This window comes from Triticum dicoccoides, chromosome 6B (genome assembly GCF_002162155.2).
Source record: "Triticum dicoccoides isolate Atlit2015 ecotype Zavitan chromosome 6B, WEW_v2.0, whole genome shotgun sequence".
Taxonomy (NCBI): Eukaryota; Viridiplantae; Streptophyta; class Magnoliopsida; order Poales; family Poaceae; genus Triticum; species Triticum dicoccoides.
This window is the reverse complement of record NC_041391.1, coordinates 695,357,502-695,377,861: the sequence shown is the minus strand read 5'-3', so window position 1 is coordinate 695,377,861 and position 20,360 is coordinate 695,357,502. Positions and strand designations below refer to the sequence as shown.

At 50.0% G+C, this 20,360-nt stretch overlaps 1 protein-coding gene across 1 annotated transcript; it reads right to left on the bottom strand.

Moving 5' to 3' along the window:
• Window positions 1–15,150: 15,150 nt before the first annotated feature.
• Window positions 15,151–18,779, bottom strand: LOC119325923 (FT-interacting protein 3-like). Its single transcript, XM_037599646.1, has one exon. The coding sequence runs from the start codon at window positions 18,558–18,560 to the stop codon at window positions 15,525–15,527; it is 3,036 nt and encodes a 1,011-aa protein (XP_037455543.1). The 5' UTR covers window positions 18,561–18,779; the 3' UTR covers window positions 15,151–15,524.
• Window positions 18,780–20,360: the final 1,581 nt, after the last annotated feature.

Sequence of the window (20,360 nt, the reverse complement as noted above, 5' to 3'; positions counted from 1 at the left end):
AGGGGTCCGAAGGGAAGGGTAGCTGTCGTGGATTTGTCACGGCAGATGTCCTAGTGTGAGGACTTAGTCGTGAGGCCAACGCATCTAGGTGGTAGCTTGAAGGGGTTGGTCGGAATCAAGAGACGTCAGGCGGATCAACACATAAGACAAGGATTTAGACAGTTTCGGGCCCCGGGAAACATCATACGGTAATAGCCCTACATGATGTTTGTGTCCAGGTCTCATTATGCTCATGAGGGAGACATTGTATAACCGGCTCTCCTCTATTTATGTCTAGCCTTAGCAATTATTCTCTTCTCCCTCTTGGGGTGCCCTGCCCCTCCTTATATATGTTAAAGGGGCGGGTTACATGACTAGTCCTAGTAGGATTAGGATTACTCTATTACAAGTGGAGTCCTAGTCTTGCTTCCTTTGTAGGAGAATATTCCTTGTGCTTTCTCTTAAGCCGGCCCATCATCACATAAGTCGGCCTTCCCATGAGCCGCCTTATGGGCCATTGAGTCTTGTTATCCATCTGACCCGCCGTCGGAGCCATCCGTGAGTCACCTGGCTAATAAGTCGCCGGACCAGTGAGCCGCCTGACCCATGAGTCGCCAGTCCTCCGGCGGGTCATCGATGAAGCGCCAAGTTCGTCCAGGTCATACTTCCGGCCAGGTCATACCGCGGGGTATATCCCCGACAGTAGCGGTGGGAGGCGACCAACTGCAGCAACACGGGACGTTAGGATTGTGAAGAGGAGGGAAGTAGTGGGAGGCGCATTTCAGGTGTGCAGCAAGAGTTGTCACCGGGCACATAACGAGATAGAGGATGGGAAGAGGACGGGTGTTGTTGGGGAACGTTGCATGGGAAACAAAAAACTTCCTACGCTCACCAAGATCGATCTAGGAGATGAACATCTACGAGAGGAGAGATTGGATCCGCATACCCTTGTAGATCGCTAAGAGGAAGCATTAATAAACACGGTTTATGTAGTCGAACGGCTTCACGATCCGTCAACGAACTCCCGATCAATAAGTGCCCAACGGACGACACCTCCGGGTTTAGCACACATGCGGATCGACGGCGTCCTCACCTTCTTGATCTAGCAAGATGGAGAGAGGAGGTAGACGAGATCTGAACCAACATGATGGCGTGGTGATGGTGATGGCAACGAAACTCCGGCAGGGCTTCGCCAAGCGCGTACTGGTGAAACATCGCAGGAGTTGGGAGAGGTAACGGGCAAGGGTCGAAGGGTGCCGCCCCCAACGCCTCCCCACCTTTATATAGACGTGGAGGGGTCTGGTGGATTTCCCTCCAAGGCCCTAGGAGCGTTGGCCAAAGGGGGAGGAAGGAAATCCTTCCTTTCCTTCCCCATCGATCGCTATCACCCTTTTTTAGGGATCCTGATCTTATCCCTTTGGGATATAATACTATTACTCTTAAGGAAGGAGCTTGGTGCGTCTAGACCAGGGGTGTAGAGACTTTCCCCACTACCCACGTTCATGTGGGTCCCCCCATGCAGGTGGGCCCCACTCTGGAACCTTCTAGAACCTTCCTGGTATAATATCAAAAAACTCGAACTTTTTCTGGAACCCCGATAAGAACTTTCCATATATGAATATTTACCTCCGGACCATTCCAGAGCTCCTCGTGATGTCCTGGATCCCATCCGGGACTCCGAACAACCTTCAGATTTTCCACTGTTTATATCTCAATACTATCCTAGTGCTACCGAACGTTAAGCGTGCGACTCTACGGGTTCGGGAACATGCAGACATGGCCGAGTAATTGAAAACCTCGGTATTTCAATGTGTGGCAATGAATACTATGGTTTCTAAAAAACCAAGTTTTTTCTCTGTTTTAGCAAAACTACCAACATGTTTGGCAATTGCAGTTTTTCTCAATTTTCTGGTTTTGACTTTTGGCCACTCATTGCATATATAATCCTGAAGATAGCTAGTTGAACCAAACTGAGCTACACTCAAGTGTTATACAATTATGTGATAAGCCTATGTGAATTAACAGCCGCCGCTTGCATGTAGTCGTATCTTGTAGACGCTAGGATCTGTAATAGAGTTATATTATACCTCTAACCTCTGGCCGCAATGAATCGATCAGCTAGCTAGCTTTAGACTGCTCTTTATGTTGGAAATATGCCCTAGAGGCAATAATAAAATGGTTATTATTATATTTCCTTGTTCATGATAATTGTCTATTGTTCATGCTATAATTGTGTTATCCGGAAATCGTAATACATGTGTGAATACATAGACCACAACATGTCCCTAGTGAGCCTCTAGTTAACTAGCTCGTTGATCAATTGATGGTTACGGTTTCCTAACCATGGACATCGGATGTCATTGATGACGGGATCACATCATTGGGAGAATGATGTGATGGACAAGACCCAATCCTAAGCATAGCACAAGATCGTGTAGTTCGTTTTGCTAGAGCTTTTCTATTGTCAAGTATCATTTTCTTAGACCATGAGATCGTGTAACTCCCGGATACCGTAAGAGTGCTTTGGGTGTATCAAACGTCACAACATAACTGGGTGGCTATAAAGGTATACTACAGGTATCTCCGAAAGTGTCTGTTGGATTGACACGGATCGAGACTGGGATTTGTCACTCCGTATGATGGAGAGGTATCTCTGGGCCCACTCGGTAATGCATCATCATAATGAGCTCAATGTGACCAAGTAGTTGATCACGGGATCATGCATTACGGTACAAGTAAAGTGACTTGCCGGTAACGAGATTGAACGAGGTATTGGGATACCGACGATCGAATCTCGGGCAAGTAACGTACCGATTGACAAAGGGAATTGTATACGGGATTACTTGAATCCTCGACATCGTGGTTCATTCGATGAGATCATCGTGGAACATGTGGGAGCCAACATGGGTATCCAGATCCCGCTGTTGGTTATTGACCGGAGAGTCGTCTCGGTCATGTCTGCGTGTTTCCCGAACCCGTAGGGTCCACACACTTAAGGTTCGGTGACGCTAGGGTTGTAGAGATATTAGTATGCAGTAACCCGAAAGTTGTTCGAAGTCCCGTATGAGATCCTGGACGTCACTAGGAGTTCCGGAATGGTCCGGAGGTGAAGATTTATATATAGGAAGTCCAGTTTCGGTCACCGGAAAAGTTTTGGAGGTCACCGGTATTGTACCGGGACCACCGGAAGGGTCCCGGGGGTCCACCGGGTGGGTCCACCTATCCCGGAGGGCCACATGGGCTGAAGTGGGAAGGGAACCAGCCCCTGGTGGGCTGGGGCGCCCCCCTTGGGCCTCCCCTGCGCCTAGGGTTGGAAACCCTAGGGGTGGGGGCGCCCCACTTGACTTGGGGGGCAAGTCCCCCCTTTGCCCCCCCCCCCTCAGATTGGATCTCTAGGGGGCCGGCGCCCCCCATGGCCCCTATATAAAGAGGGGGGAGGGAGGGCTGCACACCCTAGCGCCTGGCGCCTCCCTCTCCCCTCGTAACACCTCTCCCTCTCGCTGAGCTTGGCGAAGCCCTGCCGAGATCACCGCTGCTTCCACCACCACGCCGTCGTGCTGCTGGATCTCCATCAATCTCTCCTTCCCCCTTGCTGGATCAAGAAGGAGGAGACGTCTTCCCCAACCGTACGTGTGTTGAACGCGGAGGTGCCGTCCGTTCGGCGCTAGGATCATCGGTGATTTGGATCACGACGAGTACGACTCCATCAACCCCGTTCTCTTGAACGCTTCCGCTCGCGATCTACAAGGGTATGTAGATGCACTCCTCTCTCTCGTTGCTAGATGACTCCATAGATTGATGTTGGTGATGCATAGAAAAATTTTAGTTTCTGCTACGTTTCCCGACACTTTATAGCTATGCCCAACTATCAATCGATCCACTCCATGATCTAAACCTCTGCGGATGCGGATGTGCTAAGTCGATGCTAAATCATAGTATTTGTATGTGTGCGAGCGCCATCTAATCGGATCAAATGTCTAGAACAATCTAATCTAAAGGCTGCCTATTACTGCGCTAGCACAATAATCAAAGATTGAAGAGATCAACGGCCAGAAAGAAGATCGACTTGAGCAAGTGGTTTCAGTTTAGAAAAATAGGTCGGGACCTAATACCAAAACCACTATATCTAACCAAGTTTTTGTTCTAAGGTTAAACCACTTGGCTGAAAATGACCCATGGGTAAATATGAATATGGCACGTGTATTATTTTGGTATATGGCTGTGTAGAAATGAGTGGTGTGCCTAGATTTTTGTTTCAAATTTTTTGAACTAGCGTACAGTTTTGCTTGGTAAGTTTAGTGTTTTTTGCTGGTTGGGGAACAGTCCGTACGAGCTACGACATTGTTTCTTCTGTGTGCTTCCCTCTCTTGTCGTTGTCGTTTTGACTATATCGTTTTCTTTAATCGGTGCCGCTTTTCATGTGCTTTCTAAAGCCTGCCGTATTTGTAGTCTGATTATGTACTATTTCTTACTCATCTTAATAGAAATGACAGAGCTCCTGACACTTCTTTGAAGAAAAAAAACATGGGCATGTTACGTGGCTGTTGTTTACTTTATTTATTCCTTGTGCGATTACAACTCTAGAAGTTATATATACGTGTGTTATATATACGTGTGTATGTGCATGTATAGGGGCATGGAGTATGTGAGCTCGAGCTCACATGCACCCTTTGCTACAGTAAAATCAATCTTTTAGAAATCAAAAAAATCTGAAACTTTTTGGCAACAAACATTTATGTATCTTTCACATGCGTGCCAATTTTTATGATGAAATGACATTTGTGGAGGTTTCGGCAAAATCATGCTCCAAACTTGCTTAGTGCTTAGATAATAGACAATCTTGAACACGTATGGTCTTCCTTAAATAAATTGGTATAAAATGTAGTTTCTAGACATGATTTTCCCCCAAGTCTGAATCTGATCTGGAGATTGCTGTAAACATTCATGGATCTCTTCCACTAAGTATCAATTTCTCTCATAATAGGAGTATTACTTGATACAACTGATTGTTCAATGCCTATTTGCACTTAATTGATTATACAATTGCTTCATTTAGTTAGTGAAATAACTTCTACCAACATTTTTTTTACTGAAATCGTAACCAGTTTATTTGTTTTACTTGTGCTGCACATTTTTCCCATTTTGCTATTATTTTAAATTGGTATGTAATTATCTGTCGAAATTGTATTCTACCAGTTGATGAATCTTCTACCACTCGATGAATCTGTCTATCTTTGACTCTCTATTTAGTTAATTGATTATACAATTGATTTATTTGGTTAGCGAAAACTTCTACATTTTTTTACTGAAATCACATATTGTACCATTTTGTTTCTTTTATTTGTGCTCCTGTTTTCTCCATTTGGTTATTATTTACAAAATGGTATTTGTTTGTCTAAAATTTATTTTACCATTCGATGAATATGTATATCTTTGATTCGCTTTTTCGAAGAGGCTTTTGTGTTTGAACTTCTGTTTGTGTTCATTGGACTAATCTATGTTGAATTATTCAAGGATTTTGTTGGGCACATTTTCTTGGGTGGATTGCCAATTGTTTGTTGATGTGTGATCCATGTTTTGCTGTTGAGGGTATCTACAATCCAGGTGCTATGTTCCAATTGCTGGTCGTTTCGTAAAAATACTGAACGTTCCCAGGATTCTAGCTGGCATGGATGCCAAGCCAGTCATCGGGTGCCTGGCCTCCTTTTTTTTCACGTGATCCTTTCTAACGAGCGCATCAGATCCTTAACCGACTATGGTAGTGCTCCAGTAGGCAGACTTCTCCATCGGCGCTTCTTCCTTGGTTAATTTTTTTATAATGTTCTAAGCACCCAAAAAAGCGCCCCTCTCCCATTGTAAATGCCCTCAGTGGGTGTAGAGATCAGTCGGTTTGCTTCTTACATTGCTACCTTTTGCATGATAACTAACGTGATACATGATATGACCACGTGTGCATGGATGCATGATATGACCACATGTTCTCATGCACGTAGTTGCGTCCCGCGCTAAAATCGTAAGGTGTGGTTGTGTTGAGACTCTCGACACCGCTTCTTCCAAAATTTCTGGAGTGTTTCTTTCTATATAAATGTGGTAATGATAAATGTATATTTTTTAAATTACTTCAATGCATGACTTTCGTTTCCGTGACTACAAACATATGTGCATAAAAGTATTTTTTTGGGTCTAAATTCTCACACAAAATAAAAATACCACGACACACGTATTGTATTGATGGGGCGCGGCGTGTCGCCGCGCGGGCATAGCTAGTGAAGTGTACTACATTTCATTAGAAATCAAGCATCCACTCCAACTTCTTTTTACAATTTCTTTGTTTTTCCTCTGGCATCAAAGACTATATGCTAATCCTATAGAATTCAGATGGACATGCCATCCAAACCCTGTATTTTTCCTGTTCCTACGTTCTGAAATTCCTAAAATCAAAGAGGGCCTAAATGTTTTGTCGTGTTCATTTGTAGCTGGCCGCGACGACGACCAGCAACTCGCCACAGCGGCCTAGCACGCCACACCTTTCCGCCACACCGAGCCGGCCACCTCACGCCCTCCGCGACGCCTCCTCACCATGGCAGAACTCTCCATCATCCGTACGAATGGCCAGCTCGAAGCGCTGCAGCACCTCCTTGGTTTGAGTCGGATCATACAGCTGGTTGTTGGGGAACGTTGCAGAAAATAAAAAAATTCTACGCTTCACCAAGATCAATCTATGGAGTCATATAGCAACGAGATAGAGGAGTGCATCTACGTACCCTTGTAGATCGCGCGGAAGCGTTCAAGAGAACGGGGTTGAGGGAGTCGTACTCGTCGTGATCCAAATCACTGATGATCCTAGTGCAGAACGGACGGCACCTCCGCGTTCAACACACGTACGGTTGGGGAAGACGTCTCCTCTTTCTTGATCCAGCAAGGGGAGGGAGAGGTTGATGGAGATCCAGCAGCACGACGGCGTGGTGGTGGAAGCAGCGGCGATCTCGGCAGGGCTTAGCCAAGCTCTACGAGAGGGAAAGGTGTTGCAGAGGGAGAGGGAGGCGCCAGAGACTTGGGTGCGGCTGCCCTCCCTCCCCCCTCTTTATATAGGGGTCAAGGGGGGCGCCGACCCCCTAGATATTGGATCTCAAGGGGGGGCGGCGGCCAAGGGGGGTGGCTTGCCCCCCAAGCCAAGTGGGGTGCCCCCACCCCTAGGTTTTCCAACCCTAGGCGCAAAGGGAGCCCAAGGGGGGGCGCACCAGCCCACCAAGGGCTGGTTCCCCTTACCACTTCAGCCCATGGGGCCCTCCGGGATAGGTGGCCCCACCCGGTGGACCCCCGGGACCCTTCCGGTGGTCCCGGTACAATACCGGTGACCCCCAAAACATTCGCGATGGCCGAAACTGGACTTCCTCTATATGATTCTTCACCTCCGGGCCATTACGGAACTCCTCGTGACGTCCGGGATCTCATCCGGGACTCCGAACAACTTTCGAGTTACCGCATACTAGTATCTCTACAACCCTAGCGTCACTGGACCTTAAGTGTGTAGACCCTATGGGTTCGGGAGACATGCAGACATGACCGAGACGACTCTCCGGCCAATAACCAACAGCGGGATCTGGATACCCATGTTGGCTCGCACATGCTCCTCGATGATCTCATCGGATGAACCACGAAGTCAAGGATTCAAGTAATCCCGTATACAATTCCCTTTGTCAATCGGTGCGTTACTTGCCCGAGATTCGATCGTCGGTATACCAATACCTCGTTCAATCTCGTTACCGGCAAGTCACTTTACTCGTACCGTAATGCATGATCCCGTGACCAACCACTTAGTCACTTTGAGCTCATTATGATGATGCATTACCGAGTGGGCCCAAAGATACCTCTCCGTCATACGGAGTGACAAATCCCAGTCTCGATCCGTGTCAACCCAACAGATACTTTCGGAGATACCTGTAGTATACCTTTATAGCCACCCAGTTACGTTGTGACGTTTGGTACACCCAAAGCACTCCTACGGCATCCGGGAGTTACACGATCTCATGGTCTAAGGAAATGATACTTGACATTGAAAAAGCTCTAGCAAACGAACTACACGATCTTATGTTATGCTTAGGATTGGGTCTTGTCCATCACATCATTCTCCCAATGATGTGATCCCGTTATCAATGACATCCAATGTCCATGGTCTAGAAACCGTGACCATCTATTGATAAACGAGCTAGTCAACTAGAGGCTCACTAGGGACATGTTGTGGTCTATGTATTCACACATGTATTACGATTTCCGGATAACACAATTATAGCATGAATAAAAGACAATTATCATGAACAAGGAAATATAATAATAACCATTTTATTATTGCCTCTAGGGCATATTTCCAACAGTCTCCCACTTGCACTAGAGTCAATAATCTAGTTACATTGTGATGAATCGAACACCCATAGAGTTCTGGTGTTGATCATGTTTTGCTCGCGGAAGAGGTTTAGTCAACGGATCTGCGACATTCAGATCTGTATGCACTTTGCAAATATCTACGTCTCCATCTTGAACATTTTCACGAATGGAGTTGAAGCGACGCTTGATGTGCCTGGTCTTCTTGTGAAACCTGGGGTCCTTGGCTAGGGCAATAGCTCCAGTGTTGTCACAGAAGAGTGTTATCGGCCCCGACGCATTGGGTATGACTCCTAGGTCGGTGATGAACTCCTTCACCCATATTGCTTCATGCACCTCCGAGGCTGCCATGTACTCCGCTTCACATGTAGATACCGCCACCACGCTTTGCTTGCAACTGCACCAGCTTACTGCCCCACCATTCAAAATATACACGTATCCGGTTTGTGACTTAGAGTCATCCAGATCTGTGTTGAAGCTAGCGTTGATGTAACCCTTTACGACGAGCTCTTTGTCACCTCCATATACGAGAAACATGTCCTTAGTCCTTTTCAGGTACTTCAGGATATTCTTGACCGCTGTCCAGTGTTCCATGCCGGGATTACTTTGGTACCTTCCTACCAAACTTACGGCATGTTTACATCAGGTATGGTACACGTCATGGCATACATGATAGACTCTATGGCTGAGGCATAGGGGACGACACTCATCTTTTCTCTATCTTCTGCCGTGGTCGGACATTGAGCCGAGCTCAATTTCACACCTTGCAACACAGGCAAGAACCCTTTCTTGGACCGATCCATATTGAACTTCTTCAATATCTTATCAAGGTATGTGCTTTGTGAAAGACCTATGACGCATTTCGATCTATCTCTATAGATCTTGATGCCTAATATGTAAGCAGCTTCTCCAAGGTCCTTCATTGAAAAACACTTATTCAAGTAGGCCTTAATGCTGTCCAAAAGTTCTATATCATTTCCCATCAAAAGTATGTCATCCACATATAATATGAGAAATGCTACAAAGCTCCCACTCACTTTCTTGTAAATGCAGGCTTCTCCATAAGTCTGCATAAACCCAAACGCTTTGATCATTTCATTAAAGCGAATGTTCCAACTCCGAGATGCTTGCACTAGTCCATAGATGGAGCGCTAGAGCTTGCATACCTTGTTAGCATTCTTAGGATCGACAAAACCCTCCGACTGCATCATATACAGTTCTTCCTTAAGATGACCGTTAAGGAATGTCGTTTTGACGTCCATTTGCCATATCTCATAAGCATAGTATGCGGCAATTGCTAACATGATTCGGACGGACTTCAGCTTCGCTACGGGAGAGAAAGTCTCATCGTAGTCAACCCCTTGAACTTGTCGATAACCCTTAGCGACAAGTCGAGCTTTATAGATGGTAACATTACCATCCACGTCTGTCTTCTTCTTAAAGATCCATTTGTTTTCTATCGCTCACCAATCATCGGGCAAGTCTGTCAAAGTCCATAATTTGTTTTCATACATGGATCCTATCTCGGATTGCATGGCTTCAAGCCATTTGTTGGAATCTGGGCCCGCCATTGATTCTTCATAGTTCGAAGGTTCGTTGTTGTCTAACAACATGATTTCCAGGACGGGGTTGCCATACCACTCTGGTGTGGAACGTGTCCTCGTGGACCTACGAAGTTCAGTAGTAACTTGATCCGAAGTACCTTGATCATCATCATTAGTTTCCTCTCTAGTCAGTGCAGGCACCACAGGAACATCTTCCTGAGCTGCGCTACTTTCAAGAGGTAGTACTTCATCAAGTTCCACTTTCCTCCCACTTACTTCTTTCGAGAGAAATTCTTTCTCTAGAAAGGACCCATTCTTGGCAACAAAGATTTTGCCTTCGGATCTAAGGTAGAAGGTATACCCAATGGTTTCCTTAGGGTATCCTATGAAGATGCATTTTTTCGACTTGGGTTCGAGCTTTTCAGTTGAAGTTTCTTGACATAAGCATCGCATCCCCTAACTTTTAGAAACGACAGCTTAGGTTTTTTCCCAAACCATAATTCATACGGTGTCGTCTCAACGAATTTAGACGGTGCCCTATTTAAAGTGAATGTAGCTGTCTCTAGAGCGTATCCCCAAAATGATAGCGGTAAATCGATGAGTGACACCATAGATCCCACCATATCCATAGAGTGCGATTATGACGTTCGGACACACTGTTATGCTGAGGTGTTCCAGGCGGCGTGAGTTGTGAAACGATTCCACATTTCCTTAAGTGTGTACCAAATTCGTGACTTAAATATTCTCCCCCACGATCTGATCGTAAGAACTTTATCTTTCGGTCACGTTGATTCTCTACCTCATTCTGAAATTCCTTGAACTTTTAAAAGGTCTCAGACTTGTGTTTCATCAAGTAGACATACCCATATCTACTCAAGTCGTCAGTGAGAGTGAGAACATAACGATATCCTCCGCGAGCCTCAACGCTCATTGGACAACACACATCAGTATGTATGATTTCCAATAAGTTGGTTGCTCGCTCATTATTCCGGAGAACGGAGTCTTGGTCATTTTGCCCATAAGGCATGGTTCGCACGTGTCAAATGATTCGTAATCAAGAGACTCCAAAAGTCCATCGGCATGAAGCTTCTTCATACATTTGACACCAATGTGACCAAGGCGGCAGTGCCACAAGTATGTGGGACTATCGTTATCAACTTTACATCTTTTGGTATTCACACTATGAATATGTGTAACATCACGTTCGAGATTCATTAAGAATAAACCATTGACCAGAGGGGCATGACCATAAAACATATCTCTCATATAAATAGAACAACCATTATTCTCGGATTTAAATGAGTAGCCATCTCGCATTAAACGAGATCCAGATACAATGTTCATGCTCAAAGCTGGCACTAAATAACAATTATTGAGGTTTAAAACTAATCCCGTATGTAAATGTAGAGGTAGCGTACCGACGGCGATCACATCGACCTTGGAACCATTCCCGACGCGCATCGTCACCTCGTCCTTCGCTAGTCTCCGCTTATTCTGCAGCTCCTGCTTTGAGTTACAAATATGAGCAACCGCACTGGTATCAAATACCCAGGAGCTACTACGAGTACTGGTAAGGTACACATCAATTACATGTATATCACATGTACCTTTGGTGTTGCCGGCCTTCTTGTCCGCTAAGTATTTGGGGCAGTTCCGCTTCCAGTGTCCCTTTTCCTTGCAATTCTTGAAACTAGTGGTTTTATTGACCATCAATACTTGATGTTCCTTTTTGATTTCCACCTCTGCTGACTTCAGCATTGAAAATACTTTAGGAATAGTTTTCACCATCCCTTGCATATTGTAGTTCATCACAAAGCTCTTGTAGCTAGGTGGGAGCGACTGAAGGATTCTGTCAATGACCGCCTCGTCCGGGAGGTTAATCTCCAGCTGGGACAAGCGGTTGTGCAACCCAGACATTTTGAGTATGTGCTCACTGACAGAACTATTTTCCTACATCTTACAATTGTAGAACTTGTCGGAGACTTCATATCTCTCGACCCGGGCATGAGCTTGGAAAACCATTTTCAGCTCTTCGAACATCTCATATGCTCCATGTTGCTCAAAACGCTTTTGGAGCCCCGATTCTAAGCTGTAAAGCATGCCGCGCTGAACGAGGGAGTAATCATTAGCACGTGACTGCCAAGCGTTCATAACGTCTTGGTTCTCTGGGATGGGTGCTTCACCTAGTGGTCCTTCTAGGACATATGCTTTCTTGGCAGCTATGAGGATGATCCTGAGGTTCTGAACCCAGTCCGAATAGTTGCTGCCATCATCTTTCAGCTTGGTTTTTTCTAGGAACGCGTTGAAGTTGAGGTTGACATGAGCGTTGGCCATTTGATCTCCAAGACATTTTGCAAAGGTTTTTAGACTAAGTTCATGATAATTAAGTTCATATAATCCAATTATTTAATGAACTCCCACTTAGATTAGACATCCATCTGGTCATCTAAGTGATACATCATCCGACTCAACTAGACCGTGTCCGATCATCACGTGAGACGGACTAGTCATCATCGGTGAACATCTCCATGTTGATCGTATCTTCCATACGACTCATGTTCGACATTTTGGTCTCTTGTGTTCCCAGGCCATGTTTGTACATGCTAGGCTCGTCAAGTCAACCTAAGTGTTTTGCATGTGTAAATCTGTCTTACACCCGTTGTATGTGAACGTTGGAATCTATCACACCCGATCATCACGTGGTGCTTCGAAACAACGAACTTTCACAATGGCGCACAGTTAGGGGGAACACTTTCTTGAAATTATTATAAGGTATCATCTTATTTACTACCGTCGTACTAAGCAAAAAGAAGCAAAACATGATAAACATCACATGCAATCAAATAGTGACATGATATGGCCAATATCATATTGCTCCTTTGATCTCCATCTCCGGGGCGTCATGATCATCTTCGTCACCGGCATGACACCATGATCTCCATCATCATGATCTCCATCATCGTGTCTGCATGAAGTTGTCACGCCAACGATTACTTCTACTTCTATGGCTAACGTGTTTAGCAATAAAGTAAAGTAATTTACATGACGTTATTCAATGACACGCAGGTCATACAAAAAATAAAGACAACTCCTATGGCTCCTGCCGGTTGTCATACTCATCGACATGCAAGTCGTGATTCCTATTACAAGAACATGATCAATCTCATACATCACATATATCATTCATCACATCCTTTTGGCCATATCACATCACAAGGCATATGCTGCAAAAACAAGTTAGACGTCCTCTAATTGTTGTTGCATGTTTTTACGTGGCTTCTATAGGTTTCTAGCAAGAACCTTTCTTACCTACGTAAAACCGCAACGTGATATGCCAATTTCTATTTACCCTTCATAAGGACCCTTTTCATCGAATCCACTCCAACTAAAGTAGGAGAGATAGACACCCGCTAGCCACCTTATGCAACTAGTGCATGTCAGTCGGTGGAACCTGTCTCACGTAAGCGTACGTGTAAGGTCGGTCCGGGCCGCTTCATCCCACGATGCCGCCGAAGTAACATAAGACTAGTAGTGGCAAGAAAATTGACAACATCTACGCCCACAACAAGTTTGTGTTCTACTCGTGCATAGAAACTACTCATAGACCTAGCTCATGATGCCACTGTTGGGGAACGTTGCAGAAAATAAAAAAATTCTACGCTTCACCAAGATCAATCTATGGAGTCATCTAGCAACGATATAGAGGAGTGCATCTACATGCCCTTGTAGATCGCGCGGAAGCGTTCAAGAGAACGGGGTTGAGGGAGTCGTACTCGTCGTGATCCAAATCACCGATGATCCTAGTGCAGAACGGACGGCACCTCCATGTTCAACACACGTATGGTTGGGGAAGACGTCTCCTCCTTCTTGATCCAGCAAGGGGAGGGAGAGGTTTATGGAGATCCAGCAGCACGACAACGTGGTGGTGGAAGCAGCGGCGATCTCGGCAGGGCTTCGCCAAGCTCTACGAGAGGAAGAGGTGTTGCAGAGGAAGAGGGAGGCGCCAGAGACTTGGGTGCGGCTGACCTCCCTCCCCCCTCTTTATATAGGGGCCAGGGGGGCGCGAGCCCCCTAGAGATTGGATCTCAAGGGGGGGCAAGGGGGGAGGCTTGCCCCCCAAGCCAAGTGGGGCGCCCCCACCCCTAGGGTTTCCAACCCTAGGCGTAAAGGGGGCCCAAGGGGGGCGCACCATCCCACCAGGGGCTGGTTCCCCTTACCACTTCAGCACAAGATGCTGGATGCGGTAGCATGCCGCGAGGGTTTATCTTTAGCCCAAGATGTGATGCTGCACAATTTCATCTTAGCTTTGGATTCAAAACAGGCGATCAAGGACATTGAGGAAGGTAGCAGAGGATCTTATGGAGCAATCATCACTGAAACCAAACATAGAGCTTTAGCTTTTAATTGTAGTTTTACTTTTGAATTTAGAAAGGCAAATATGGACGCCAGTAGTTTAGCCAAGTTCTCATGAGCTGCAACATTCTGAATTTTCAGGATCATAAAGATGCCACTTTTCTTTGCTCTGATTGCTTCAACAGATGACACGGATTAGTTAGTACTTGCAGTAACCACTAACACAAGACAATTGGACCTCTTTGCATGTTCTGAGTTCATACAAGATGGCATTTTTTTCTAGAATCTGTATTCAGTAACCACTGGCACTAGACAAGAACAGCTTTCAGTAACCAGGCAAGTAGTGGATATCATTTCTCTGTAGATCATGGACAGTTAACAGAAAGAAGACATAACACTTGCATGTTCAAACTTCAGACCGTAAGCAAGAATTCCCTGTACCATTAGTTTAAGCCTCCAATCACGTGGGAACATACTGTGGAGACAAACTGAGACAAAGAGAGGCGCCACATGCCTCAACTCCAAACACAAGATTTTTATTCTCACCAGTGAACAAAAGCAACAACACACATGCACGTGAGAGGCATCATTCCCGGTCTTAGAAGTACAGACCAAACATTTACTATTACTTCATCCAGACATCTGCGGCTCATCATGGATTAAACCTGGTTGGTTCATCAACTAATCATCATGACATAGATTATCTGCCATTGACTGAACTCAGCCTTTGCACAAGTGAAACAATGACTGCAACAAGTCTGCTACTCTGCTACTGCTATAATGGAATAAAATGAACACCATACATTTCATAACACCAGTTTTTCAATTGTAGATTAAACCTGGCCGTTTCATCAACACATCATCATCATGACACAGATTAACAGCAATGTACTGAACTTAATTAACCCTTCTTTCATCATCACATAATAGATTAAACTGCCAACTACTGAACTTAGTCCTTGCACAGCTGAAAGTCTGAAACTGGGACTAGAAGAACAGCACCATCACTGGGCTTACCACAAGTCTTCTTCTTCTACTTCTGCTGTTGCTACCACCACACAAACCAGCAGGATACACTAACTAACACTAACAGCAATTAAGCTAAGCAACTAGCATACCAGGCACCACCTACAGAAGGCATACAAGTTTGTTTCTTGCCACTACATTCCTTCCAAGCATCATCCACTCCCCTCCAAAATAACCAAACCACTAACTGAATCGGTCGCAAGGTTAGAGTCACCAATTTTGCAGCTGCAGAGATTGAGATCATAGCAGGATATCGGCCTTGGACGGCAGCCTCCGGAAGAAGTTCATGAGCGGGGACGGCATCCGGCTGCGGAACCTCGGCGGGCGCATGGCGTAGAGGCCCCACAGCCCGACCAGCAGCTTCATCGGCACGGCGTAGGCGATGACCGCGGCAGCCACGCAGGCGACGGAGAAGAGCATCGTCGCCCTCGGGTCGCGCCAGCTGAGCACCGCCTGCATCCGCTCGCCCTGCGTCGCGATGTCGCCCACCACCGTCTGCACCCTCCCGGCCACGCTGCGGAGCCGGTCGTACCTGAAGCGCACCACGTCGCCGCGGCTCGACGGGAACGTGTCGAACTCCTCGTCCAGCTCGTCGCCGGTGGCCGCGTCCGCGTGGGACAGCCGCATGTCCATGTGCGGCGGGTGCCTCGGCCGCACGCGGTACCGCCACAGCCCGGTGAAGGCCATCACCAGGAACGCCGTAGGCAGGATCAGCTCCGGCATCAGGACGAACACCAGGAACGTGAACACGGCCACGCACGAGTGCACCGGGTAGTGCCAGGAGCGCACCAGCTCGAACCACCGCCCGACCGCCATCACGCCGGAGAGCACGGAGACGAGGCGGAAGAAGTTGGCCTTGCTGCGCCGCATGCTCCACAGGTGCGAGCGGTGGTCCAACATGTACTCCACGACCTCCTTGCCGAGCGGCGGCTCGGTGCGGCCGAGCCGGGCGGCGACGACGCTCGTGGCCTGGAACCGCAGGCTCTCGACCTGCCGCACCAGCAGCGGCTCCACGTAGTGCATCTTGGGGAGCATCGGGCGGGCGTAGGCATGGTACATGTTGCCGGCATTGCTAGAGCAGAAGCGCACGGCCAGGTGGAGCTCCCCCATCTTCTTAACGCCGGAGGGATGCAGCATGAGCAGAGGGTAGGCATGAGTGTACACCCTGTCGGTCTCCAATGTCGAGAGCCTGATGCGGACCTTGCCGATGCAGTTGTCACGGACAGCCACCGTGGTGTTGTTGTTCCCTGACGCCGCCGGCTTGTCGACATGGCAGTTGTCGAACACGCCGACGGTGATGACGGTGCAGGGGTCGAACACCTCCCAGGTGTACTGCTCGTTCCAGCGGGGGCACACCGAGTCGACGACGGTGCGCGTGCGGATCCACTTCTGCCCATACTTCGCGACGCAGTACGAGTCCGCCGTCGCGCCCCTGCCATCGGCCCGGCCCTTCATCGGTATCAGTCCGGTGGCACCGAGAACGCCGAGCTCGAGCACCCCGACGTGCGGGTACCACAGCTGCTTCGCCGTCGGCCGGAGGTCACTGCTGTACGCCGTTGCCTCATCCAGAACATGGTAGCCGCCGTCGAGGCTTAGCCGGAGATGCACCCGGCTCCCGAACCTGTTGTTCGGATTGTTGGCGGCGACATTGCCGCCGCCGTTGCCGCGGTCCAGCCCGAACCACCTGGAGACAACAAGCTTCTCATCCCAGCGCCTCTCAATGGCAGTCACCGGGACGACGAGGCGGCCGAGGATGTCGTCCCTGCCCGGCGACAGATGATCCTCCAGAGACACCACCAAGAACTCCTCGAATGGCTCGGCAACCACAAACATGAGGTCTTCGTTCCAGAACGGGCTCGTCGGCCCCCGGTTCGCCATGATCGGTGACGCACGTGTGCGCAGCATCTGGCTCCCGATCTGCGCGCGCACGAAGAGCTCCGGGTACCGGCCCATCGCCATGGGCCCCTTGTCCATGGGAAGCAGGTCCTGCGCCTCGATGACGGACACGCGGAGGTACCAGAGCTTGGGGGCGACGTAGACCTTGGACTTGATGGATCCCAGGGGGCCGTGGCCCTGGACGCCGGCGGCCTTGGAGTGCCACGCCTCGGCGAAGGCCTCGTCGGCCTGGGTGCCGTACCACACGGCGACCATCACCTCCACGCTGCCGCGCTCGCCCTTGCGGTCCTCCATGGCGTACCACTGCGGCGCCAGCGTGCTGTCGGGCGGCGCGCGGCGGGGCACCTCGGAGAGGTCGAACCAGATGCGGCCGACCTGGTCGTCGCTGCCGCGGGCGCGCACGAACACCTCGACGAAGGAGGACTGGATGGTCTCCTTGGAGAAGGCGAAGACCTGGTCCCACTGGTGCGCGGCGGCCGGCGGCGTGACGCCGCGGTAGTTCCCGAGCTTGACCTCCGCGACGGCCTCGCCGGGCGTGGCCACGCCGCGCGCGCGCACTACGCGCACGTACAGGTACTGCATCTGCTCGACCAGGTCGTAGGTGGCGCTCGCCTTGTCGGCCGTCAGGCCGCCGCCGAGGTGTGGCCGCGTCTCCTTGAGGGAGAAGTCCGCGGGCCCGCCGGGGAACATGGCCGGGACGGGGTAGTGGTCGGCGAGCATGACCGGCTTCATGGCCGCCGGCTGGGGCTGCGGCATGACGTCCATGGGCTGCTGCGGCTGCTGCGCCGGCTGATGCGGCCGCGCGGCCACAACCGGCTGCTGGCGCTTGTGCTGGTGCTGCTGCTGCTGCTGGTGCTTCTTGCCGCCATTCACAGGCGGCGCGGCGACGACCTCGGGGCCAGTCACCACCGCCTTGGCGGGCTTCTCCTGCTTGCCCTTGGCGACCATCTCGCCGGCCCCGGCGCCGGCGCGGTAAATCTTGAGCGTGATCTCACCGCGGATATGCGAGAACAAGCTCCGCTTCTCGAGCGTGAAGAGCTGCGGCACAACCGGCTCCCCTGGCGCGGGCACGCCGGCGGCCGGGACGCGGACCTTGCCGAGGAAGTTGCGGCCGTGGGGGCTATTCCCGGAGGCGGCGGCGGCGCGGTCGTTGTAGACGCCGACGTCGATGGCGCGGTAGGGGAGGTCGTCGGGGTCGGCGACGGGGAAGACGAGGCGCTCGTTCCAGAGGGGGTTGAGCTCCCGGGGGCGCGGCCGGGTGCGGCGCTTCTGGTGCTCGAACTCCACCTCCACGTAGGCCGACGAGGAGCCCTGCCCGTCCTTGGGCATCAGGTTGTGCGCCGCCACCACCTCCACCACCAGCTTCTCCGCCTTGGCCATCGTTTCCCTCCCCAAGATTCAAGCTCGCTCGGAGAACAGAGGGGGGAGGAGGAGGGAGGGGGATGAAAAGAGTGGGCGGCTGGGTTATGCGGGCGCGCGTGGTGGAATCTCCATCATCGCAGTCGATGGGGGAGGGGGAGGAGTGAGAGGTGAGAGGTGGGTTCTGCTGCTGCTGCTGCTGCTCTGCTCGCTGCCGCGGCGGGTGGTGGTGGTGGAGCTCTGCTGGTCTTGGGTCGGGTGGCCATGGCTTTGGGTGGTTTTTGAGGCGGGGTTTTGGCGTTTGATTTTTTGTCAAAAGAGACCACCTGCCCAACAGAATTGCTAAAAAAGACCCCCTTCGAATGAAATTGACAAGAAAGACCCCCTCGGCCGTGGCGGCAGGCGCGTCGGGCGACACGTGGCACCTGCCGCCACGGTGGGAGGCGGCAGCCCCTGCCGCCACCGCGTCATGCGGCAGACTGGCCAGAACGGGAATCCGCACCCACGACGTAACGGGGCTAGCACGGTGGGGCCTGCCGCCTTAGGGGCAGGCGGCTGCACTGTAGCTGTTGGGCCCCGCCGCCTAAGGGGCTGGCGGCAGCCCTGTGCACGCTGCGCGCTGCCGATTCCCTTGTCTGTTGTTATCGTCTGCATGCAAAAATTCATTACTAGAACATCTCGCGTTCTTTGCACTGGTCTCTGTCTATGCAAGTATCCTAATTAGGACGAGTACTAATTGATGGGTCAATAGTCAGTATACGTGCCTGCCGTGATTAACCCTTGAATCCTTTGATGATCAATCGTTAGTTGACAACCCAAGTGCTGTAGCCGTCTTGTCAGGTTAATTAGCAGGTACTCCTCATAGCTAAACGGTAATGCGTAGCGTGCACAGGGCTGCCGCCAGCCCCTCGGGCGGCAGGGCCCAGCTGCTACAGTAGTGCTGCCTGCCCCTGAGGCGGAGGGGTCCACCGCGCCAGCCCCGTTACGTCGTGGGTGCAAATTCCCGTTCTGGCCAGCCTGCCGCCTCGCACCGTGGCGGCAGGTGCCACGTGTCGGCCGCCGCGCCTGCCGCCACGGTCGAGGGGGTCTTTTTTGTCAGTTTCATTCGAAGGAGGTCTTTTTTAGCAATTCCGTTCGGCAGATGGTCTCTTTCGACAAAAAATCTTGGCGTTTGGGTTTGGTCGCGCTTCAATGCGGCCATCTTTTTGGGGAGGGATTTGATTTTCGGAATTGCTAATTTTCATTCGGATGAAAATTATTCGCCTTTATCCCTTTTCTGAGCCGTACGTTCTGTCGCGTCGTGATTCGTGTTTTTCCTTTTCTCCTGTCCTCTCTCGGGCGCTGACCTTTTTTTATCGGGCCCGCTGAATTTTTCAATCCGACCCGTTACGCTCTGCTCGCTATCCCGCTTCTGTCGCTTCCTCCCTCCACAGCCTCGTCGTTTCCACTTTGCCACTTCACACACGCATCCCCTGGAAGAGAGGTTGGGAGAGATAGCCATGGCGATTTGGATCTCCCTCTCGGCGATCGACGCAGTTTGTTGTTGGTGACTCGCCTGCGCTCTCTATCCCGCTCCCCTGCTGCCTCCGCGCCCCGCTCGACCTCCCGTCGCCCCCCGCACCAACCCTGGCCCCAATTTCCCCCCTCCCTCCGATTTTTTGTTCGTCTGATTCGGTAATTTCTCTCGATTTCTCTTGTTCCGCAGATTCATAGTCAGATCTGTGTGTATTTTCCCCGCAGCATTCGTATAGTCAGATCCGGATTCTGAGGTTCCGCCGTTTTTCTGGGTTTGAATCTCGTTTGCCATGGCGGATTTCGGCG